The 26,986-nt window shown below is 38.2% G+C and overlaps 1 protein-coding gene across 2 annotated transcripts; it reads left to right on the forward strand.

Annotated features, from left to right (window-relative positions):
• Positions 1-25,876, forward strand: LOC139968386 (caspase-6-like). 2 transcript variants are annotated; one of them, XM_071972617.1, is made up of 6 exons: positions 1-111; positions 13,947-14,014; positions 15,230-15,441; positions 16,358-16,539; positions 22,515-22,650; positions 24,528-25,876. In XM_071972617.1, the coding sequence occupies exons 2-6, from the start codon at positions 14,004-14,006 to the stop codon at positions 24,812-24,814; spliced, it is 828 nt and encodes a 275-aa protein (XP_071828718.1). In that variant the 5' UTR covers positions 1-111; positions 13,947-14,003; the 3' UTR covers positions 24,815-25,876. The 2 variants fall into 2 exon arrangements, with proteins under 2 accessions (XP_071828718.1, XP_071828717.1); XM_071972616.1 differs by lacking the exon at positions 1-111 and adding an exon at positions 4,973-5,133.
• The last annotated feature ends 1,110 nt before the right edge of the window (positions 25,877-26,986 follow it).

The following is a 26,986-nucleotide window of genomic DNA, read 5'->3' on the forward strand; positions in this document are numbered from 1 at the left end:
CAGAATCAAGGAACGACAATCATGATAACCAAGCCAACTGTATAGGATTCATTATACAGATCAGCCTAAGGTGAATTGAAAGTCTTTGCATCTTTGCCGGAATCTATTCCAGTAAGTATCACAATATATGTAGGTACCAAAATTCAACATAAAATAGACCTTAGCCTCAAGATGAAAAGCCTTGTTAATAATGTTATTCTTTTAAATTCTTCATAGTATGATAATAACCATGTAGGCTACTAGCTTCGTGTTACTACCAGTGTAATATGCATTGCTATATTTCACGACTTGCTAAAGTACCGAATATTACAACAACAAAAACATGGCTGAATTGTATTTTACAAAGTAACAACTACAAATAATCAAGAAAGTCGCATTGAGATGAAAACATTGATCATATATTAAATTTCTATAACTTACTGCAAAGTAATTACCGTATCTAAGTATGATGTTGTTAATTTTTAATATTTGATGTTTGCGGTTAGTTTGTGTCAGGCTTTCTTAGCAAATCGACGCACTCCAACAATCAAATATAGGCCTACGAAAAATTGTGCACGAGCCTGAAATCCGTTAGTTACGGCTACCAAATAGAATCTTTAAAACCAGGATTTTCAGGACATTATGAGACCGGAGGTTATTCGGCAATTAAACAAGTCCAACGCTGCGGAGTCGAGTGGACTGTGGCATGTAGTTTTGTAGAAGATCTCAAAATTACTGAGTGACTCCTGTTTATTGAAAACTACCGTTTAACCATTTTCGTTATTTATCAAATTTTCGAAATGTTTTGTGAACATGAAAATATTTCAATGGGTCATTACTCAAATATTAAAAGTTGTATATAGAAATACAACCTGGATTACGTCAGTGGTTTCTAGCGGTCTACAACATGTCAATATTAATTAGTGCCAACAGTCACTTATTAAGCTATCGAGATGATTAGTATCGGAGATATCATTATATACAAGTCGTGTCAGGTGTCTGCCATATTGTCATTAAGTGAAGTCATATAGTGTTATTAGCACGTGACACTTCTCAGTTACTTAACTACAAGGTGAACGTGAACTTTTCTAAAAAAATGAAACTTCTACCAAAAACGCTTTTATAAAATCTTCAATAGTATACACCTATGATGTACAAACCGATTTCTTTTAACGAAAATTATCAGTGTTGTAAATAAAGTAAAAAGGTTAAGGAATTTTATCAGTCTGGATTTATCTTTATCGGAAATGAAGTGATACCAGACAGGTACAGCATATATAATGTGTGGCAAGATGAAAGAACGGAAAACACTCTCCTTTGCACTTTCATTGAAGAAAGATACTACGCAAGCCAAGCTGGACAGCCATAGGCGTACGAGGCGGGGAGGCAGGGGGACAGAGTGCCCCCCAAATTTTTCAGAGGACAAGAAATTCGGGCAAAAGTCCTGAAAAATTCGGGCAGCCTAAGAGGAAAAAAATTTATATATATATATATATATATATATATATATATATATATATATATATATATATATATATATATATAGATATATATATATATATATATATAGATATATGTATATGCAGTAGCTTGCCCGAATCTTTTTCAAATTTTTGTCTGAGCGTTTTATGTTATTTGTTTTGTGACATTAATATTAGGCCTAATGATTTTCTTTATTTAGCATGATGATGCCCGACTTTTTCCGTGTAACACCACCGTAAGCGCAGCTCATCTGGGCTACCACGCTTTTTGCACTATCAATTTTTGTTCTAACTAGTCAACTGTATATCTGGACATCCCCGACATGAGTGTATATAAGAAAAGTTTTTTTGTTCATAGATGGTGGGGGGGGGGGAGTGCCTAAAAGCCTAGAAGTACAGTTTTATCATATTCTTTGTTAAAAACTTTCTAATCGGCAATATCTGTCTTAGGGCACAAAATGATATCCATTACTTTATACGAAAACATTTAACTTAATTGATAAAGACTATATAACTTTAACCAATGTTAAAGCCTAGAAACAAAAAAATAACGGTATTTTCCGCACATCAAATTTGTTAGCGGAAAACAACGTTTTTGTCAGCGGAAACTACCGTTTTTTGGGGAAAGTAGCAGAATGGCCTACCGAAGTGATTAGGCATATTGAAATAATTTAGTAGCACGGAGAAGCATAAGCTAGGTCTAAGTACGTGAGTAAATCACTGAAATTGTTCGATAGTCCTTCAGCAATTTAAGCCAAGGAAATGGCGATTCATTTTTATGTAGCGTTAGGCTTATTATGTAAGGTTAAGGCTTCATAAGCTTTAGCTGTCTAACGTAAGGTCATGGATTCAAGGATAATTCTGCGGGATACCATAGGCCAAATGCTAGTAAAAGGATCATACTTCATAAGAATTAGAGAGGGATGTTTCTTGTTGTGTGTTGGTTGTATAGTTTTTGTGTAGCACCTCACACAGCAGTTTTTCTGAATGTATTTGCTTCTGTTGCATTGAATGTGGCTGTTGGTTGTGTACACTGTTGCAAATAAAACTAATTTCTACAGTTGCAGAGTAATGTTTTCATTTTGCATGTTGAGGGGAGGAACGAATTCTCTATCCTGAGAATTTGATGGCCTGTAAAAGCCATTGTTCTCACTCACTGCCCGTTGCACCTCACACCCAATACTGCTCTCTGATTTGAACCAGTATATTTCTGAAGGGATATCGTCCCTGTATTGCTGAGTGATTGGTTGATAGCTGATGGATGAAGCCCAGCTATTGACTTATGGCAACATACACATACCACTGGTCCAAGTTATTGCCAGAATGAACCTTCGCCTTTCATACTGTTAATTGCATATGCTTAATGGGAACACATTAGAAGGACCCGATTGGCGTATAAACTCATTCAGACACTGTCGTTATAAAGGTTCTGACTTGTTTTAGTTTTAGCAGAATAGGAAGGAGCATCGTAATCTCTTAAAGCTTCCCTAACCAGGCTATGTCATGATTTAGGTCAGCTGACCGTGGCTAATCCTGTGAGTAACGCACGGTAAAATTACGGGGCATCACTTTAATAAATCTTTGGTTATATGTAACCAAAAATGTTTTGTTTTATGATTTTTCCCACACACAAATGGTAGTGTATGAATGACTCCGGGTGTTAATGCTATCGCTGGATGCACTCGGGCTCCGCCCTCGTGCATCGCTTGCATTATCCCCCGATCGTGCATTAATCCTGTGAGTAACGCACGCTAGACCGTTGATTAACCCCTTATTAAACTTGATGCCAAACTATTATCCAATGGCAAAGTGCAAATTATAACACTCCGGCCGGATCCGAGAGAGACTTGATCCAGTAATACTAGCCAACTCACTTTAAATCTTAAGTTGGGTTAGAACTGAGTTGGACGAAGTTACGCCTACAAACTAAGCTACAGAGTCAGTTACTAGGCCTAAGTATCCAAGCCCTAACTTAGGACCCTACTTGCCCTAGCCTATGGTAAGCTAGGCCTAGGCGATCTTTAGGCTAGCCATGTGGTCTCTCTTAAACTTAGTTTGAGTAAGTGTTAGGGCAATTCCACTGTAACATTGTGATGCTTTGGAAGGAATTTTAAGTTTCAAGTGCAAATAGTAGAGACAGTGCAAAGGTTTGGAATAAACTTTCATATTACAGCTCTTAATATTTTAAAATTTATGCAGAATAAAAAATGTGTTTTAAAGTCTTTGAAATGTACGAAATATGTATATTAATAAGAAGAGTTACAGTAGTGCTGATATTCGACCATTTATTGTTTAGTGGATTAATTGCATAGTTCTTCCCGCGATAATTCGGTTGCAGTTATGACGTCATCACTGTCATTATAAATTGCAGAAATACAGTCAAGCAAATAATTGTCCATGGTTCACTGTCTTTATTTTTTCTTTTTTTTTTTCTTTTTAACGTGTGGTGACTAAATCATGTTGAAAAATCTAACAAACAAAAAACTTAACAACTGTCAATCTACAATATTTCTTAAAATCCTTCATAGAAAATCAAACCTCTCTAATAATTCTACGAGGCTACTACAACCAGGGAGTTGTTATGTATAACAACTGCCTGCTTCAACTACTATCCCTAATTAAAGCATGTGTAAAAGTATATGGACCTGACGTTTCGATCCTAGCAGTATCTTTTTCAGAGGTGAATGGCAAGTAACATGAACTACATGAGACGAATACGAACACAGAACACAGGCATGTTAATAAGCAGGGTGAACACGGAAAAAAAGATTGATGTAAGAGGCTTAGTAGACAAAGGATGGAGAGAAGAAAGAAACCAGGGGGAAAAGGAGAGGTAGGAAAAAACGGGCTAAGAGAGGAGTTAGGGATGAGGGTAAAAATAAACTGCAGAAGGACAAAAACAGGAAGGTGTGGAGAAAAAAAGGTCGAAGAGAGCTAGGGGAAGAGAGGTGAAAGATCGGTAAACAAGGGGATATAGATGGAGGAAAAAACTGAGACACTGACGGCTCAGAATCGAAGAAAATTCCACAGTGTGAAGAGAAAAGGGATGAGGATTTCTAATTTCTACCTCAGGGAGACACACAACCCTATATATATCTGACGACGATGACAACCATATATGGAGCAGCAGTCAATGACGTAATGCCAGCCAATCGCTTTCTAGACTGGTATGAAACAAACATAGTGTGCATGTATGTGAAAAAAGAAGGGTTTTCCGCCCAAGAGATTTTCATTTGATCGTCACGCAACTACAGTGTTATTTGTTGACTGCTGTTAGTAGATTGTGACACATCGGACCAGTTACTGCTACTTCCTCCCTTCATATCATGTGATTTGCGCGTGGGCTCTTAATATACATATGTCCTATACAGTGTAGAATACTCGCTGAATGATAAATACTTGGCATTGTGCTTGTCATGGTCCGTATTCACGTGATTCACCTGGAATGATTCACCATGGCTATTTACGGTAATAACGCTGATTCATTCAATATGCTCAACGAACCCTATATTTTGTTTGGGTGTAACCGACCTTACTAGTTAGTTCGAATTTCGTAGACTGTGCTGATTAATACCTCTGAAAATTTAATCTGCATAATTCAACAGTTTTCTGTTTCATTTTGACAAGTTTCAAGCTGCCTCTTGTTTCCGCTTGGTTCCTCCTAACAACAGGCGTAAGTGCGTTCTCTCCTTTTAGTGATCCCTACATTTGTCACCAGTCACCAGCTTAATGCACCAGCTATACCAATACATCCAAACGCTAACAGGCAGACAGATAAGTCACGCTAGCTAACTGTTTTTGTCAGTGAGTATCGCCCAAACCAAACTAGTAGCCTGCATAATTTTATATTTTTGATTCGGTTAAAAAATGTTTGCCGTGGACACGTTAACCTACTTTTGTTAACATTTTGTTAAATTGTTTATATATAGACCTATTTCAACGTTTGTAGGGCCTGAGTAGTTGAAATTCTAAGAGTATAATCTAATGGTTAGGGCAATTGAAAAAAAGTTTCAACATTTGACTGCATTGTGGAGATCACTAGAGGGATATGATGCACATTAAATGTTGCTTCCCTCGGATCTATAACATAAATAATACATATTATCGGTGCACATCATTGTCGTCTTCATTATCAGTTGTTGTGCTCTTTTTTTATAAGAATAACCTGGCCAGTGTTCCCATTGCTGCTTTATATATATATAAATATATTTTCTCACCATACTCAACTAATGGAGACTGATATTCTCCGTAAATAATGTTGTTGTACATAACAAACCTTTGGCTACCGCCTTTTCGACCTGGAATGATTTTGCCTGATTCTACGAAGGGTCTGTTTGTTGGTTTTGTTTGAAATCCTCTTAAGTTATCTCTTCATTGTCAGAGCCTATAACTGATAATGGTTTGAATGTCTTCTGTTGTTTCTGACTTCTAGTCTCTACCCCTGCTACTGTGGTGTTACTGGTTAGTGGCATATCTGTTTTTAACCGCTGATTTATAAGTTAAGAATTAGCAGGTAGACACTTTTGGGAATCGTCGTCCCTGATATGTGTGTGTTGATTCTTTGGATTAACTTCCTGTTCTTGTGCGCTGTTTTGGGCTATGTCTAAATTGCAGAGTATCAGATCATGTACAAGATTCTGCATACACAAAGCACTAACTTTTCTTCTTGAAAAGGGCGTATTTATTTCAATTTCTGCGACAACAAATCTACGCACTGTATCGTCAATTAAGATGCATGTTTTGTGCACCCCTGTTAATTGCGATTTGTAAACATACTTTTTATTGACCATGGCACCACTACAACCGGGGTCTCGTAAAACCGCCACAATGCGTTTTCCAATGAATACCTGTTTTACAGGCATATTTTGGGTGAATCTGTGTTGACAAGCGGCAGTTAATACATTAATTTTATGACCGCATTCTAAAGTAAGATGGCCTCCTATTTGTACCGTGACAAGATGTTGGTCATTTGCTTCAATTTCCAGGAAACCTAAAGCATCACTGACAACTTGTTGCTCCCCGTAATATTATTCCGATCTGTAGATTGATTGGTCCCATTTGAATAAATTTGGTTCATTTACAGTTTTACGTTTGGGTGCCTTTGTTGGTTTTGAAATTATTGAACTAGCATTTCAATTTGATAGAGGTTTTCATTGATTTGTGAACTGAATGGACCCTGCCCATTACTACTTTGCCCCTCCACATCTCTAGCCAGGCCTGACTAAGCTTATTAGAGTTGGGACTTAGATATATCAGATATGTGGAAAAAACACTTCACTCGCCTTAACAGTACAAATAACGCTAAGAGTACATAATCAGCACTAGCAACAATCCTTATCAGAAATGAACCATTTAACCCAACTATGGTCTGATTCTAATATTTAGCCAATGAGGAAGCGTCGTGAAATCAGGTGACGGCTGCTGAAAATCAAACTGGTGACCCCCAATGGATTGATGAGTAGAAGATCAACCTGTTGGGTCGCGTCGGGTCGGATAGTGTACGGCTAATCTACGATCCGACGGCGACGCGACTAGGTGGCCACGACTGCCTTCAACTCATTCCAGAGTAGTCGGGGGAGTTGCGTCGGATCGCAGTCGGGTCGTAGCAATTTGCGCCTTCCTTAATGATGCACGGTCGGGTTATAGCGTTATTGTTGCGACACCTACTCCTGCATTACAATGACTTCCAAGGACTTGCGATATCACAACAACGTTCACGGCAATCACATCAACCATAAATGATACACCAACTCCGTTACGTTTTAATAAAAAGTCATTAAAGCGTTTTTAAGATTATTCCCAAATTTAGGCAGGAAATAGTCTACGAATGATTCTTGTCGAACTTATAATTGTTATTATTCCGCTATTGGATTTGGTGCACACAGCGTAAGAATGATGCCTTAACGAAATTGTAGAAGTTTCTTAGCCGTCTAAAGCCAATGAAATAATCGGAATCTTTAAAAATAAATCTTTCTAGCAAGAACATTTTCGCAACTTGTTGTTGAATCCCGTGCACATTGATAAATTTACCTCAATAATTCTTCGAATTTTATGTTAATTCAAGAAATGGCATGTTTTTCAAACCTTGTTTAAAACGTAAATACATGGGAACACCGGACGCTTAAGATTTTTAAGACTAATTTCGTCCTGGTTGAAACTGCTCATCGACTAAAACAAGTAGAACTGATAAAAAAAGCTATCATAAAGTGATAGCTTATGATATGTGGGATACGCGGCAGTTACCCCAATAATTTATTTACAGACAAGAAAGAAAGTTCAGTGATTCATCTTGCTATTCTTTGCGTTTTTCTATGTGGGAATATCGTGGTGGGGGGGGGGGGGTGTGGCTGTGTTTTCCATCGATTTCAATCTTGTTCCAACTATCCACTCCGTATACCGAGTCGATTCTTCGGAAAACAAACAAGTGTCCCCATCAGATACCCTAATTGAGAGTCGGTTCCAATGAGCACAGGGCAGTCCCTCTCCTTTATTGAAAACTTCCTTCATCTCTATTTTTTCCAAAAAGGTCCAGGTCCTTTCCAAAGTCAGTCAAAGTAAATTTTGAATTTCCCTTGCCCAATCACACACACTCACATGTTTGGTTATACTAGAGCCCCGAGTACTGCACAAGCCTGAGCTTAACTTTTTCGTTTTACTGATAGGGCTATATGAAAAAATTTCAATTTCCAGAATCTTTTGGCTAATAACTCCCATCACGTCCCAGTGATAGTAACATTACAAATTTTTTAAGTGTAAGTTCTCTTTCAGACTTGAATATTTGTGCTACAACAAATATCTGCAAATGCTGCGTCCAGGGGCGTTCCTTCCAGACATTCATCCCCTTTCGGTACATTGCCAACCCTATCCCATCCAACTATTAAAAGCCTAACCTCATACAACTCCGACACTTCGAACAATTTCTTTTGTATACTTTCCCCTCCCTTGGAAAATCTTCAAAAAGGCCCTCGAGTTGTCTAACAGGCTAGAACTTTCAAATTAAAATAAGAACACGGGAAAACTGCAGATTAAACTATATGAATGAATAACAAAAACACATGTTATCGTTAACAATTCCGGGGTCCCCGACCGTGGGAATCGACCGTTAGTACTATTTAAATACACCGTGACCAATTATTTGGCGGAGGTTCAGCAAGCAATCCGCTCGTGAAACGTCCGGTGGCTCTCCGGTGGCCAACTCTGATCATTTCCGGGAATCCTTTTTGCACCGCACGCGATAGTTTACGTCGACTAAGCTGGATTTGTTTTTCTACCAAACATGTCATAAAATATTTGCCCAACCCAACCAATAATGCCAATTCACAACAGACAAAATCACTGCACCGGACCTGCACTTCAAAGTTGTATTTCCTTTTTTCCCCTTAAATTGATGGTAGTGCCTTGGGTAAGGGAATCAACCAGTCTGAAAATTCGAAGTCACTCTGCGGTCTACAAATATGCACAACAATCTTATGTTTTAAGAAGCAAGAGTATTGTAATGAAATTTGCTACTACACTACATTGTACTGGGATGTGTAACGTCAGTTATGGGTTGGATCACCCTTTTGGGAATTGACATTAATGATGCGGACATTTGTAGAAACGAACCAGTCTGGTTATACGACTCACCACAGTATAAACGCGATATGCCTAGGCTGCGTTAACTGAGATTTGTTTTCTTCCAAACATACCAAAATAAACTCAAAGCATACGGTAAAATGCATTGCTACTTTGCATTTCTTCACGGCTCGGAGAACAGTTGCAACGAAATGATGTAAAACCATCGTTTCCCGTAAGTTTCTCTTTATTGTCAAATATATACTGTAGTGAGAGTCTGCAGTCTGCAAAATAGCACAACCCGGCCGAAGTCATTTAAAGATTGTACATTTATTGAATTGAATTTCTAAAGGTGCGATTCACGGTAATGAATTATCAAAGAATTTTCCAAAACGAAAGTGTGCTTAAAGTTGCTTAAGAGTTTATGAATCGAAACCTATAGTCACGTCGTAAATAGTATGATATTTTTACGGATTGATGTATCATGAAAGTTTACATTACCTGTAAAATTTAATCCATACGTAAAATCATAACATTGCTTGTAACTTCAAAACAAAACGTTTGCTGTCGTTGCATGTGTGCATTTGTGTATGTGTGTACATTATTTACACATGTACGCACAATTCCGCGCAACTAAAAGCTTATACAAAGTTCATTGATCTTAGGAAACCCTAGTTGCAAACCGTGAACGCACCCCAAAACGGGAATAACGACAATCGGAATTGTACGTTTTTATGGCTTACATGATTTATAAGCGGTTGAACATATACAAAAAAATTAAGAAACTGTCAATTTTTGTTGGCTCGATTTTAGCCGTAGCCTATGTAGCCATATTATTGGATGAAGGCCCATATAGTGTAAAACTGAGGAAGGGCAACTCATTTGTGGATGTGTTAAACACATACAATTTCAAATGAATGTACAATAAAGCTCTTGCAATTGTGACCAGGCTGGGCAGTGATGTGACAAGAAACCGTAGTTTCAACTCTTCTCGTTTGATTTATGTTTCTTAGTAGCCTTCTGAGCAAAGATACGCACACAAAAAAGACACAGCCCCCCCCCCCCACCGTCATCGGTGATGGTAGCTTATACAGGCGCGTATCCAGGATTTTCTAACCCGGGGGGGCGCGAATTACTATCTAAGCGGAGCGCCACCATCGGTTGGCGCGGAGCGTACAAGAAAATTTCTGGTTTTGATACCCCCCAGATCACCGGAAATGGCACTTCTCGGGCTTGAAAATGACCAACCAGATGTACACTTTTGCCTGAGTACCAAGTATTTCCCAATAGTTTGTTTCCATCAATAACATTTTTGAAGATTGTCACCAGTCACACATCATGTTCGACCTGATTGCATGTCCTGTGGATCATTGCTTTTGTAGGTGATTCTACGTCACGGCCCACAATATCCGAAAGCCCTACTTTTCATGGTTTTAAGCCCATTATTTGTTTAGAATTTGAAAATTCACATTTCTCGTGAATAAAATCACTTCAAAACATACCCATAATGTTGCACAAAATTCAATCTATGGACAACCAATATAGAAAAACCCCCTTCAACCACTAACAGACAGGTGAAAATTGCACGAGTATAGAGGGAAGTATGATGAAGAATGTTGGTGAGGAAATTTTCGAAAATTCAGACACAGTTAATTTATTGGTGTAGAAATATTAAAACCTCTTATAACGGCTATTATAAAACTTGGTTGAAGGAAATGAAAAATACCAGATATTTCCGATATCAGATAACCGAACACTACACACATAGGCGTAGGAGGCGGGGGCTGCAGCCCCCCCCCCCCCAACCAGATTTTTCCCCTGAAAATTCGGGCAATATGCTGAGAATTTTTCGGGCACCAACTGAAAGAAAAATTAATAGCAATGGTGTAGCTTAAGGAAATGAATAGTTTAAAAATTATCTCCTTGGTAATTAAAATAAAGTTCTAAGCTTGGCCGACTAATTCGCCATTACCACTGTAAAAGAGAGTTTTGACATAATTGGACCTGTATGCCTTCTCTCCATCTACATAAGACATTTCATTACTTACATTAGCATCCGGCGGTATACTGCGCAACTTTCACGGACCGTACGGTACACGATGCGATGTAATGACCGATGCTTGCTTATATGATATTGACATTAACATGTTGAATGCGCGCGAAGCGCGCGAAAAATGTTGGTTATATTTTTCGGGCAAGTCGTTACAGCCCCCAAGTCCAATTGGGCTCCTACTACACACATAGACAGTTTTGAGGCTGTTCACCCTGGAACATGCATTTTCATGCTCACTGATATGATGTGATATCTGCTCTTTGCTTTGCCAAGGGAGGGGCGAAGCCTGTAGGCAAACTATCTAAGCGTAGCGCCACCATGAGTTGGCGCGAAGCGTACAAGAAAATTTTGGCCGAAAATGCCTCCCAGATCGCTGGAAATGACACTTCCCAGGCCTTGTAAGTTGCATCTAAACATTGTCTTTTTTGAAATTACTAGCGATATCATAAAGAAAATTTGCTCGGGTGGGGGGGGGGCGGTCGCCCCTTCCCGAAATGCGTCATGTTCCCCGACGACTCGGTTGAGTTCAAGACCAGCCACAGTTGGTTCCATAGCACAATTGTACAATTGTTTAAGGCGTACATACACACACACGCGTTATGATAGACCATATATAGTATGTATATAGATACATTAGTGAAAGAGGAAAAATGGAAACGTCAAAAATGGAGTTGTCGGTGTATGGGGTAGGGTGAGGCGCACGTCCCCTCCGTAATCCTCGATCTGTCACTGGCTACCCTGTGTATATTATAGGGGTCAACGCTGTAATTATGACCGTTCCTCTTTCTCTTCCCGAGGTCTTGGCGTTTATCTTCTACTCCCTCCTGTTCTCCTTTTTCTCTCTTTCTTCTTTTCCCTTCCTTCCTCTCCTCCTTTTCTTTTTTCCCCCTCCTTTTCCCTTTTTTCTTCTCTTTTTTCTCTCCTCTTTTCCTTACCCGGGGGGCGCGCGCCCCCAACGCCCCCCCCTGGATACGCACCTGTTATATGTCCAACTTTGCACACTTCTGTGGATTCGTTTAGGATACTGTGTTTTGTTTAGTAAGACTATATATTTACCTTAAATATAGTTACATGTTAGTGGTAGTGTTGTCTACCGGTACATGTGGAGAAAGATGTGTACTAAGACAGTCGAAACCCTCGAGAAAAATATGTTTGGATGGGGGTAGAGTAGTGGCAGCCAATTAATCCAGTTAACAAAAATGGATGAACCTAGAACAAATTGTTACAGAAGGTTCTCTTGTTTAGATTATTAGGATGGCCCCACTGAACATTATATCCAAAATTCCCCACACTCTGACACCGGGAATTTCTAATCAGAATATTTGATTTTTCGGTATCATGTTTCTATCCACATATGATACATTTATCGGGTATAAAAGCAACCGATATATGTCATAATAAAAATCCTTCTGTTGGAGATTGTTCTGGGTTCACCTAATTTTGGCTTATCTATACTGGACTAAATGCACAGAAAGACTTCCAGTTGGACGTTTCTGGAGCTCTTGTGAATGCACTGTGCCTGTAATGTTACGCGAGATTCTCATGCGGGTTAACCTGTACCTCGACATCTCTTATTAAACGGGTTGGCTGATACCCATAAATAGTCCAGCCTCTTTAATTGACGAACCACCTCACATTATTCAAAGGTCATTTTTGCAAATTAAAAGAGGTAAAAAAAACTGCAGCACGGATAAATAGCCCTGATTTTTGCCCATCAAGTGACCATTTTCTAATTTATTAGGTGTGCAACAAACAATGTGTTTTCCTAAACCACTGCATGGGCAGCACATTGTGTCAACTTTACTTATATGGTAATAAAAAATGTATTACTGAGTTGAAAATAGCCAGTATCAATTTACTGCTTAGGTAAAGTATATTACGGGGTTGGAAAAATAATTTTAAAAAAATGTTTGGTGCGTGTAATGTCCAAGACATACAATGTGCTACCCCTTTAAGTAACTACAGCTAGGCTCATTTAGAACCTGTGGTCTCGTTACAGTGGCTTTTTGACCTCTCTCCCTCCAGTAGTCGATACTCTTATCTTTAAATATAAACAATGTATGATTCACCCTGTTTGTTCCTACTGTATTAAATTCATGGACATATTATTATTAAGAAGTACAACTGATTTAGAAATAGAAGGAACAAGTCGAATACAATATACTCTATACTGTCAGTGTATTCTTTGGAGTAGAGAACTTTACAGTGCGTAATCACTCAGAAGGTGTACGCCTATGTTTTTTACTCCATTGATCTCACTGAGACGTTAGACATAGTAACATAGAAATGTGTGATTGCCGCCCTTTGATTGTTATGATAATGGGAGGAAATAGGTAAGTAAAGGGTGAAGCAAATTTAAGTTGAAGTTCTCTTCATTAAACAAAGTTTACACATAGTACGCCTATCCAATCATCCCTTCTGTCTAAATTTCAGTAAAACTTATACCAATGATGACGGTTGTCAAGTGTGGTGTAAAGTACAGTACTCTGTGTGTCACAAAAATGTGAAGGGTATTTTGTTATAAACAGGGAATTAATGGTAGTAAAATGTCATATGCCATGCAATGAGATCAACCGAGAGGGTCTTCACCAGTGCGCTAGTAATATCAGTGAGCTAACTCGATGATTAAATTTCCTAAGCCAATCCCTGATATTTAAGTTTATAAAAATAGTTACATTCGAACATAATTTTATTATATCACATGAATCAGCTGCAGCTGAAGGGGCATCCACAGACAACCACAAGAGAGGCCTATTGTATAAATATCAAAAGACATCGTGTAGTGCTACAAATTACCACTCAAATATGTAAAAGTTTTTATTAAGATACTCTGTTTTAAGGTGTCTTCTTTTATCTTCTTATTTTGTCTTTTCAAACAGATCACGAGGAATTACAACACAAATCTGTTTTTTGTGCATTTGAGGTACCCTGACAACATGGCTAACATGTACGTATTTTAGTTCATAAAGAGGCCAATACTTGGGGATGAACCGTGAGTGTAAAGCTCTGGTCAAACTCGTGTAAATCAATGTACACATTGGCGTATATAGAGAACGTATCTATATCTGTTGTACCGGGCGAAGGATTTTCTGTATAGGGTGGTGCGTTTACTTGAAGGTTAACATTTTTATTGAACACTGTTCTGGGCAAGAGTCTATTTATTTTTGTTTAATTGAAATTGCTTGGATGCAAGCAGCTGCTACATTTTGCTATTATTTGTTACGTATCATTGACGGTCAGTGTTAACTTTCCCGGATAACTCGATACCATTCTCTACCCTGGCTGCGCCATAATGAGGCCGATGCGGAATACGATACGAAAGTGTCGAAATAACCACCAATTCTGTGAAGCCTACCGTAGGTCAGATAAAAGCCAAGCATTGATATTAATAGTGTAGCCAGTGATCTAGTTGGCCACTTCTAAAATATACCGTCAAGCAAAAAAAGCGGACATTCTGATAATGCTTGTCAAATGACCCGAGGAACTGTCTGGGAATTCACCCGAAACCCTATCACAACAAAGACAGTTGTGCCAATCTGATCCTCTAGATGCACCAACTATCAAAACATGTCTGTGGACTTTCCTTCGGGGCTAATTTTCAATTCTGCACCGGGGCGCTGTTGCTCCTTGATACGCCTGTGTACCTAGAAAATGTCGATATTTATAAACTGTACGTTACGACCTTTCCCATCGCAAACACCCTCAGCCCTGGCACGGGCCTACAGTTACACACATGGTCTGCAAGTTTAATAACACAATTACTCTCACGGGTGTGATTGGGCTTTCAAAATCCTACAGATTGATGGAAACGAAACTGTCAACAATAGTTTAGGTTAAACATTTTGGTGGTTGTGAGATACGCCTCGGAGGAGCATGATGTTTCCTTTGTTGAGCACTTTCACAAGTGCCAGTATCTGTCGTTAAAAGATGCAAGGTTCCAAAAGACAATTAAAATCTGTGTATACATGCCGAAGGTTTCTGAAATGTCTTTGATTGTTTGCCCCTGGACATCAACAGTGACAAATGGTATAGACTCACTATGAAAAAGCTGACATCGACACCCCTCACAGCAATAGTCCAGGTACTATTAAACAACATGCGATGCCATCTGACCAGCCTGTATGGATTAATTGTTACACTATTTAGTATGTTCTTATTGCAGGTCACCGATATCAGACTTAAGTTATCAAATGGATCATAGGAAAAAACGTCATCTTTTCATTTTCAATAATGATTATTTTGGAGAAAGTCCTGGAAGGACCGGTACTGAAACAGACAGATTAAGATTGCGTACTGCCTTTGAACGTTTTGGCTTCGAAATACACGTATATGAAGATTACGACGCCTCGCGCATCCAGGAAACTCTGATCAGAGGTAAATGGGTATTAAAATATTCTATGCTAATCCACACGTCTCCAATTACCAAGAAGTATATAGCCTATACTCTGTATTTGAGTTTAGTTCAAAAGCATTTTGGCGCCTTATTTTTCCTCCACATCGGATTGAGAGGTTCGTGAGATAAAAATATGGTCAAGGAGGCAGGACTTGAAAATGTAGACAGATTAACTCGTTGATAGGGAATAACGTGCTCGTCATTATAACTCCGTGATTATTTGTGGTATTTCGTGATCTGATAATGGGCGTCTAATTCTTTATCATGACATATTTTCGAACCCCAAGCACGTATATAGTTCCTAGGAGTTGCTTTTGTGTGACAGTACCTCAAAAGGTTTAGGTTATAACACCCGATTCTCATGGTTTCATCAGTTAAAACTGGTTAAATTGAGAACCCGTTAGTACGATAAAACGTAAAATGTCTAACATTTAAGACCAGCTGTTACTGAGAAAGACTGACAAATAGAAAATACCAAACACACAATCCTATGCATATTCAATGACTGGACTAACCATACTACTCTAAAGGTTTTGCCAATAATTTCGTCAACATTTAACAGAATGTGAATAATTCTTTACTGCAAAATGCTTACTATCTGCAATTTGAACCATCTTTACAATGTATACTTACTAGTAAAACACAGGAACAGTTTTTAGAATCCTAAGCATGAGTTGAATCAACCTATGAGTACTAATTTCTTCGGTTAGTATTGTTTTGCATTGTGGCATCTGCCGACAGGTCTCACATGTGTTACTTCAGTTTATACTGAGTAATGGTTGTCTCTTATTCACAGTACAAACTGATCAAGCCATGTACATTGGGTGGTTATTAACATTCTACATATTTGCTGGATTAATTTGATTTTACAAAGAATAACGGTTCTCATTTTTCTAGTCAGCAGAATGGATCACTCAAATACCAGCTGCTTCGTGTGTGTGTTTCTTACACATGGTGATGATGGCATCATTTATGGAAGCGACTTGGAAAGTTTGCGACTCAAGGAGGACGTATTCGATACTTTTAAAGCTGATAATTGTAGGTCACTTATTGGAAAACCGAAGATATTCATTATCCAAGTAAGTTTATGCCATTATCATTTGTCAATGCAGCGATCATGACTGAAAGTTTTAGTGAATTTCAATCATGTTACCGTACTATGTAGCGGATAATCAGTTGTGCACGAAGAGCGTTTGCGATGAGATACACAGGATTATCCTCATTTTTTTTTCTTTTGACATATCAAAACTAAAATTCATTTGTATTTTTATTTAAGTTAAATTATTCAATCGTTAAAAATATATAAGGGGGAAAAAAAGGTTGTAACACACACACGCACTTACACGAAACTTTTGGAAGAACTACGCACTAAAATGAATCTGTAAACGTTAAATATCGTAAATATATACTCAGTGGCGTATCTAGGATTTTAGGGCTCCATTTTAAAAATGGGAGCTGGAACCTTTAACACAAAGTCATAAATTAGGGGATAAATACGAGGGGTACCGGTCTTAAATTTGATTTGAGACCAATGATGACGTCACCGAGGAGGCTGAGCAGACCGCGGCGATATGCCCTTCTCGATGACGTCATCAGAGGTCTCAAATCAAATTTAAGACCGGGTACCCTCGTTTTTATCCCCATTCATAAATGACCCTCACAAATGTTAGAAAACGGCATTTTTTCGAATTTTTGCTGATCTGTATTTAATTCTCCTTATGCCTCCCTTGATCTTTTTCCTGAATGACGTAATAGTCACCTCATGTAAAACAGCATTTTCTTCCGACGAACATTAAGAGTGAAAAAATACGAATGAAACAGTATCGTTTGGTCTTAAATTTTGGTACTTTAATCAATGAAAACACTCAAAAATGGAGGAAAATGACAATTAAATAAGAACAAATGAACAAATTTCTAAAGATACCATTTTAAAACTTATTTTTGACCTACCAGGTCAAATTGCGCAATAAACAGATGCTGAGTTGTGTGTGTTCTGGAAAGTCCGTAAACGCTACAACAGTTAGGCTAGCAACGTTGCCTGTTGCTAACATTCTTTTGAGTAGAACTCGTCTAGATGAACCGTTCAAATAAACGTTTACTGGGCCTGAGAATGAGCAGTTTTTTAAGAGGTTCCGATCCCCATTGTATGATTGTTCGACAGGTTTGGACTTGTAGTAACCGCAGTGTTATTGCGAGTCTGAAAGATCGCTAGGCTTAGTCCCTGGTCAGTCATGTCGTTACTGCTATAAGTAGTAGTAGGCCTAGTGCTTACGTTATTGATAGGCTTAGCGACAAGGTTTCTTCTGTTATAGTGCCAACATTGGACGCTTTACGCTTCGGTTCTTCGTTGAAGCACCTCGATAAGGTTGCTGATATGACTCTAGCTCAAAATTAAGCTCAAGATTAATCCCTAAGTCATTCATGTTACTCGAAGTATTTAGCTGGATGATTTAAGAAGTACGTACAGTGTTTACGGACAGTTGAGACTCGGTGTGTGTGAAAACATATACAGCACTACTGCCGTAACCAATTGCAAGTAGGCTATATATATACTGTACAGTATTCTTTTGCAATTTGAAAATTTCTTTGCCCATAAACATATCTGCATATACTCATGGCAATGTACACCATGTCATCATTTCTTTTAATTATGACTTCATGATTGCCACGGCAACAAACCAGTGTTTGTCCAACATTTCGATCCTGAAGCAATTCTCCTCTCTATACACTCGACCAGTCTCGAATCGCATTCGAGACTGGTCCATTAAACAGAAAGTTGGATTAGGCATTTATGAATGTAAAATACAAACGTTATAAGAGGACTAAGCTATGAAAAAATCAAGAGAGGCAGCTCTGGCAAAAACAACAAGGTGACGCAAGGCGAGCGGCAATTACGTTGTATGGAAGCAGACGGGTTCTATCACAAGTGTTCTTGGGAGTACAGGAAGCTACATATCCAGTAGAGTCAATCGGCAGTGGTGTAGGAGTGACAACACTCCAGTTGGGTTACTTGCCAAGTGACCAAATATACTGTAAATTAAAATCAGCATTATATATGACAACTTCTGAATGAAATACAGTCTAATACATCCAGTCTAGTATTAAGAAGCCATTCATCCATTTACGTTAAGTGAAAATTAAGCAACTGACACTTGTGCACTAAGTATCTCAGTGAAAATCTCCTCTTAATGGTCGTAAATAACTTGAACAAGCATTGTGTTCATATATTGGATAACGAGCTCGTCATAAAAAAAAACACCCAGGGTGAGTTATTCCCTCCAGATCTGAGCAGGGGCGCGTTCGCACGCAATGTGCATCTCGTGATCTGATGACGAGCGCGTTCTCAACGGTTGATACCTCTCATTTCCTCAGAAAAATGAGATGTTAGATATATTCATAATTCCTTCGCAAACTCTCAAACGTACTTTGCTAACGAACATGATTTTGATAGGGAAGTCCCGCTTTTCCCCACCCCCGCCCCCGAAAAATACTTGCATTACATCATAATATAGTTAGATTATCGAATATGACAGCGTTATTTTGTATCTAAACCCTCTTACCCAAGTACCCTTCCACGCCATCTCTAAATAGCTCCAATATCGTCCCAGAGATCCTTTTATATTGGAAAAAAGTGCAGAACGAAGTTATGAGAGACGTTATTATTTTAAGCACGGTACATTGTTGAAGAATATTGTGGAAATGTAAATAGCTAAAAAAAAGATCAAACATGGGTTCTATAGTATCCAAGTTATCAAAAAGGTTTAGAAATCAGGTTTTCTTTGTCACATCAAGGTTATTTGAGCACTTTAGCCAGAAAAAAAGACCATTAATACCTTACCTCTTAACGGTGAAGAACTTTACTTCCAGAACTAATGTTATACTGTGCTTCTCGAGGATCTGAAACCGGATGTGTTTGGTATCACAGAATCTTGGTTAAGGGAGGACATTGATAGTGCTGAGGTTTCTCACCCGGGGTATGTTGTGTATCGTCAGGACAGAAGGACTACTCATAATGGGGTTGGTGGGGGAGTTTTACTGTATGTTAGGGATGACATTGTAAGTGTTGAGAAATCTCAGTTACAAGGGTCTTTTGTTAATTCTGTCTGGTGCGAGTTGTCCACAAACAACTTCAAGAGGTCCAGGGACGTTATCACTGTGGGTGTTGTTTACCGCTCTCCTAACAGCAGCGATGATAATGATGTCGTGCTGTTTGATTCAATTAGAAAGGCTGCTAAAGGTGATGTTGGTGTAATGGGCGATTTTAATTTTCCTGACATTAATTGGATAGATGGTTCTAGTAGTAGGAAAGGTAGTAATTTTCTAGATGTTGTGCAAGATTGCTTTTTACATCAACATGTTACTTTCTCTACTAGGGGGGATAACATCCTGGATCTTGTTTTGAGTTCTAATCCAAGCAATGTTGTTGATTTGACCGGTCTAGGAAAACTTGGAACTAGTGATCATGATATACTAGCTTTTGATGTTGTTTGCAAGGTCGTAAATTCTGTTAGCAAGGAAAAAGTCCCTGATTTTTCGAGATCAGATACAGAGGCAATTGAAACTTTACTAAAGGGTACAGATTGGATTAATTTGTTTAGTGATATGAGTGCTACTCAGTCTTGGATTTGTTTTGCTGATAAATTAAAGGTCATTATGGAAAATCATGTTCCATGGAAGAATCGTCGTCGTAAAAGCAGTATGCCTCACTGGATGAATAAGAAAGTTAGATGTGCAATTAGGCAAAAACGTAGAATGTGGAAGTTGTTTAGGAGGACTAAATCCGAATCTCTTTTGGCCAAGTTTAAAATTCATCAGCTGAAGGTAGAATGCTTAGTCTCTGATGCTAAATTGAATTTCGAAAAAAGCATTGCCCTAAAAATTAAGTATAACCCAAAGGCCTTCTTTTCTTATGTCAGGTCAAAGCAGAAAGTTGAAGATGCAATTTTTTCTCTTAGGGCACCACAGGCTGATAAGATAGTTACTGATAGTCAGGATCTTGCTGATCTTTTGAACGACTATTTTGTGTCGGTTTTCACAAGGGAGGATACGAGTAGTATTGCAGATTTTCAGGGTGGCAGTGATAGGCCTTAACTGGATACGGTCTTATTTTCGGATGACGTTGTCTTAAAGGAGCTGCTTCGTCTAAATGTTTCTAAAGCTTCTGGACCGGATGCAATCCATCCGTATTTGTTGAAGACTTTTGCACACCATTTCTGCGTTCCACTCTCGTTGATTTTTAGTAAATTTATGGATGAAGGTTATGTTCCTAGGGACTGGAGATGTGCTAATATTACCCCAATTTTCAAGAAGGGTGATAAGACTAAGCCCTGTAATTATAGGCCCGTTAGTCTCACTAGTGTAGTTTGTAAGGTCATGGAGTCTATTGTTAAAAAGTTTTTGGTCTGTCACTTCAGCAGTCAGTCTTTGATCAGAGAGTCTCAACATGACTTTTGTCAAAAAAGGTCTTGTCTCACTAATATCCTTGAGTTTATGGAAGATGTAACAAGCTCACTAAATAGGCAGAGGTCTGTAGATGTTGTGTTCCTGGATTTCCAGAAGGCCTTTGATAAAGTTCCCCACCAGCGTCTTTTACTTAGGCTGAAGAGCATGGGTGTCATAGGGAATTTACTGTCTTGGATCGGGAATTGGCTTGGTAATAGGGAACAGAGGGTGGTAATTAATGGCTGTGCTTCTTCTTGGCAGAACGTTACCAGTGGGGTTCCACAAGGGTCTGTATTAGGTCCCCTGTTGTTTGTTGCCTATATAAATGACATCGACGGAGATATTTTGTGTACAGCTAAGAAGTTTGCTGATGACACCAAATTGTATTCTGAGGTCTCTTCCAAAAGCGATTCTGAGAAATTTCAAGCGGATTTAGATAAGATTTTTTCCTGGTCTCAGGGGTGGCAAATGCTTTTTAATATTGATAAATGTAAGGTAATGCACATTGGTAGTAGTAATCAAAAGTTTACATACAATCTAAATGGTGTGGAGTTACAGGAGGTATCTGTTGAAAGAGACCTAGGTATCTACATTGACTCGTCTCTGCAACCTTCCAAACATTGTCTTGAAGCTGCTAAAAGATGCAATAGGGTTTTAGGTATGATCAAGAGGAACTTCAGTTTTCTGAAAGAGGACATCGTAGTTAGGCTTTATAAGCAGTTGGTTAGGCCTCATCTGGAGTATGCTGTGCAGGCTGGGAACCCTTATTTTGCTAAGGATAAGGAAGTACTTGAAAAGGTCCAGAGGAGGGCTACTAGGATGATTAGTTCCTTAAAGAGGGTTCCTTATTATAGGCGGTTACAACTGTTGAATCTCACCACACTGGAGCTTAGGAGGTTACTTGGGGACTTGATCCAGGTTTTCAAGATTGTGTATGGTTTCGACAATTTATCCTTTAACGACTTTTTCATGTTTGCAAACAGTAGTTGTACTAGAGGTCATTGTCTTAAACTTCAAAAGTCGCATAGTAGGATTAATATTCGGCATAACTTTTTTTCTAATAGGGTTGTGAATGAGTGGAATGGTTTGCCTGAGAAAGTTGTACTTGCAAGTAGTGTCAATGGGTTTAAGAATGCTTTGGACAAGCACTTTAAGCATTGTAATCGGGTCTGAGTGTTTGTGTCTTCAGTTTTTTCCCTCTCTTTATAGGGTCCTTGATGGGGACTTAAGTGTCCCTCCTGATCTTTTTTTCTACTAAACTAAACTATAATTACATAACCTCATTCCTTTCGTTGTAAGTCACGAATGGTGACTAAAACAGCGTGCAGGGTGTTTCTCTTTAATAACAACGTTGCATATTCACATGGTGTCATGAATAGTAAAATAAACAAAGGTGTTTAATCAACTGAAATGTTCTGAATCTTTAAATGGGGTCAGATAAAGTCCCCCCCCCCCCTCTTGAACAGGACCATGAAGGCTGGCTACGAGTCCACCTAACTTCTGAAATCGTTCAGCTATTTGCAGTTGAAAGTCCACATATAAACTTCCTTTTTAACAGCAAAATACTACAATACTACATTAACTATGTTCACTTGTACTCCTATGTTCGCAGGCGTGTCGTGGACTACAGGCTGATAGCCCAGTACAAATTGGCGGAGGCCGGAATGGCTATGATATAGCAGAAAGTGGAGCGAAAGTTACAATTCCGACTGAGGCTGACTTTCTTATATGTTATTCTTCTTCAGAGGGTAAGTGGACTAAATTTACCCGTCTAAGTGTATAACGTAAACATAGAGCTAAACGACAGAATGTTATACAACTTCGAAAAACCTCTACAACAAGGTAACATATTCAAGTTCTGTAGAGTCATAACACTCAAGACGTCTACAACTTGTACATTATCTGACAAAGCAGATTCATGTTAGAAATTAAACATAATGAGTGGTCAACTTGACGTCACTTTATCAGGGGCAGTTTTTTTAGTACTCGAGTGCGTATTCGTATTACAAAGTACATATCTCTTTACTCATGCTAATGGCTTCGTACTCGTACTTGTATTTTTATTCAGTCTTGTAAGATTGTATAGAATGTGTTACACCGTCATCAGTCAAAAATAACTTTTCTGCTGGACTTACTTTTCACACCTCTTTGAACGTTAGCAAAATTTGTCGAGTTTCGACGATGCGACCAATTGATGGTTATTCTTAGAGAGGGACGTTATACTAGGCTACGAAATAGCACCAGTCTAATTTACAACACTGCAATGCTGTTTTCATTCAGATATAATAGTAAAATTCAAGTTTTCACTGTATATGAACTTGTGCTGTGGCTTCATAGCTTCCGAATGAGTAAAAAAACATTCTGTTTTGCTTTATTTTCAACTCTGATGTTACTAAAATCTTTCTGCCTGTCCTATTTATGACAAAGGGCCCGAACCCGGCTAGCTTTTCGTTTCTTCTCACGAACACACACCTTTTGGGAAGGTTCCTAGGCCACCAATAGTCAATGGATATATGAGATATGAATTTAATTCTGTACTGACTTAATCACCAACACCAGAAATGAAATATCATGCGATTTTGAACATTTTTTTTTCAGCTGGCAGAATTTTTTACCATCACATCTTGTTATATAGTTGAGACTGCTACATTTTGAATATGCCTATCCTGTTTAAATTTGGAGAACTTCTTCAAAGAAGATATTTGTGGAGAAAGGAAATGTCTAACCTCTCATCAGCGAGCTTTTCATGACCTTAAACAACCCACCCATAACTGCTATCGTCAGGGAGACTATCTTCATTCAGCCGAAAAGATGTAGTTCACTGCCACAGGTGTAAACCCCAATTTTAACCTCATAAACGAAATAAATAATATTAATTGACACTACTTTACGTTTCGAGCTACTTTGTAGCCTGAAGATGCCCCAATGTGCCTTTTTGAATCTAAAGTTTACTTGTTTGCTGGGGAAGACTCCCATACCCTCTCACGTGAACGTCGGCCTCATCGACACCCAGCACCACATCCCTCCTATTAAAGTCCTTGACTCGCCTCGGACTCTTCCTTATAAGTTCAGCTCTTAGGTAAAACATTTGGGGACAGCAGATTCTCCCCCCCCCCCCTCCCCCACCCACACACCTTTGAAATTCGATGCACGCAACTGGTTATAGTGTTATATAAATTTATAAAACGTAAGTAGTCATATGTATGATATATGCAAATGTGAATGAAATAGCAAGGGGTTCTGAGAAAAAAGAATAATTTATTATCAGTACGTATTTTACAGACAAAGAAGACTTCGTAATCGTGACTTGACTTTTCCCGGGCCTACTCAACACCCACTAAGCTTTCTCGCAAATATATGATTACCAAGTCGTTTAAAAGTATTTGCCAGGGACGTATAAATTAAACGCCGTTCTTACTAATAGTTTCACTTGCAAGTGACATGTTTATCCATGCCACATACCGGGTATGATTCATTGATACCTTGTTTGTACAGGCTTTCATGTAAGTGCTCAAATTTTACCCATGGTTATGACTGGACTAAAATATATCTGAAAGTTATGAGAAGTTACATGCATGAATACAACGGTAATTTTTGTTCGTCTTCATCAATTCAATCTTTGCAGGGCACTCCTCATTTCGTCATTCAACGAGAGGATCCTGGTTTATTCAAGACCTTACCAGGGTACTCAATCAATTCGGTAAAACTACCGATTTCATACAGATGCTGACTATTGTGAATAGGTTGGTGTCTGAAAGGACTATCGAGGGGCCTGGTAATCCTCACCTGGAAGGAGCAAAACAGATGCCGTGTTTTCTCTCGAAGCTGACTAGGAAGTTATGTCTCTTATACAGAAGCCATGATTGGTCCTTTTCGATGGATGAGGACTCTGAAAGTCCTACAGAGCCCTAAAAAGAGCTATATCACATTTGGGACTTCATCAGATTTTTTACGTATATAAACCTATGACAAAAAAAGGGAAGGTTATTTGAGGTCTAAGGTCAATTTGACCTGAATTGTTAGATTTGTTTTTCTTACACCGTAAATCTGATCAAGTTCAAATTAGCTGTGTGAACAAATGGAATATTTTTAGTAAAATTAGGATGCCAAGAATTAGATCATGGGGGAAATGAGTTATTATCTTTGTTGTTAAGCATGTGGCTCTTATTTGCGTAAAGATTGTCTTAGCATATTTTTAACTTTTGGGAGCATGGCTTTAGTTAAATGCATTTGTTCTAAATTTAGCGGCAGTTAGGAAAAAAGAGGAGGGGATATTTACGTATTAAATTTTATGAGGGAATTTTCTTGGCAATGCAGTCAAGAGCCGATGCTGATGTTTGCAAGGGCATGCTACAAATGAAAAGTGTTAATTGAGGTACGTACAATGATATTGTTCTGATGGTTGCAATCCAAGTGTGATAGTGATTCTCTAATTAATGTATTACAACTTTGGAGATTGTACGTTTGACTTTATGTGAGGCTTTAGGGCTACAATTGAACAATTTAATTGTGATTATTGAATGTTCTTTAGAGACCTGTGTTATATCATTTCTCGGTTGGTTGTTATCAACTCATATGTTTTTCTGGGTATACTTTTAAACACTTTACTGGACGGAATATAACGAAAAACCTTACACTTTGAAAATTTCTAGCTATAGACTTGGTGCGAGTGTAAAGATAAAGCGGATCTATTCAAATATATCTATTTTGTAGGTGTGTTATTGATTTGATTTTGTCCAAAAGTTTGGTTCAAACTTTGGTTTGGTTCAAATAGTGTGAATATTCTACATCTTGACCTTTTTATTTAAAATCTCTACTTAGAAACAGGCCAGCACCTTCATAAATTTTATAGAACAAGCACGACACATAACAATTTACCCTGAAAAGATCAGGGCTATAGAGAATTGGACGTTTGAATTATCATCGGAATATTGCCAACACCCGTTAATAAAAAATAAAACAGTTGAAAAACTCTTCCTTGTTTCAAAAAATCATATCTCGCGCATCCAACACCCTTTCTCAAAATCTAAGAAATTTAATGTCCTTTACAGGCTTCCTTACAAAAGATAAGCTATGAATATCGGTATAGGGCCCCCAATCTGTTATGAGAGCGATTTGCAAAAAGGTATGGTACACGTGTGCGTGTGTATACGTGTATTGTATATACGTGTATTGAATATGTATTATATATATATATATATATATATATATATATATATATATGTGCTGTGCTCATTCTCCTAGTGGAGGAGGCGTGTCCGCAGTTATTATGACAATCATTATATCTCGGTCATTTTTCAAACAATTTCCACAATTTTAGCCTCAAATGAGAGGAAATATTTAAGACATTACTATTTGAACATAAACCAAAGCAAAAAATTGTATAACTATTGGTAGTATGTATTAAAATATATATATTTGGGGACCTAATTTGCATATTTGCGAACATAATTAACCCAAATTACTAAAACTAAATCAGATATGAAATTAACAATTGTTACCCTCTCCATTGACATAAAGGTTCTTGCACAAATAATTCATATGAATGGCTGTAAATTGAGTCCAAGAAAGTAACTTTCTGCTGCTGGTTCAACTACTGGTTACATTGCCTTGTATTCATTGTATTGGTATATTTTCCTTTCTTTATTAAAGGTGAGAAATGTATTTAAGTATAGTAATTTGTTATTGTATTTCAGTTAATCGTTCTTATTGTATTAAAGGACAGACCATATCGACGCCTTTTTTTGTCGTTTTTGAGAAGAAAAACAACTATATTCACCACTATAAATCAGCGCCGTTTATGCAAATTACACTTTTTCGTCCCGGGGAATAACTATACGCTACCCAAACATACGGACGAATACGTTTCGTTACATAAATCAAAAATTGAACACCGCCACCTATATTCCTATATCACAAATATGATCTAATAGTACCTTTAAATTTTCCACAACGTGCATTTTCATAGCAACCTTTTTTTATGATGACAGATAAAGCACCAATAGGCTGCAACAGCTAACTGAAGACATTCTCCTTATTGTCTAAAAGATGAGATAATTACATCGCAGTTTTCAGTCCGATGGG

This window comes from Apostichopus japonicus, chromosome 1 (genome assembly GCF_037975245.1).
Source record: "Apostichopus japonicus isolate 1M-3 chromosome 1, ASM3797524v1, whole genome shotgun sequence".
Lineage (NCBI taxonomy): Eukaryota > Metazoa > Echinodermata > Holothuroidea > Aspidochirotida > Stichopodidae > Apostichopus > Apostichopus japonicus.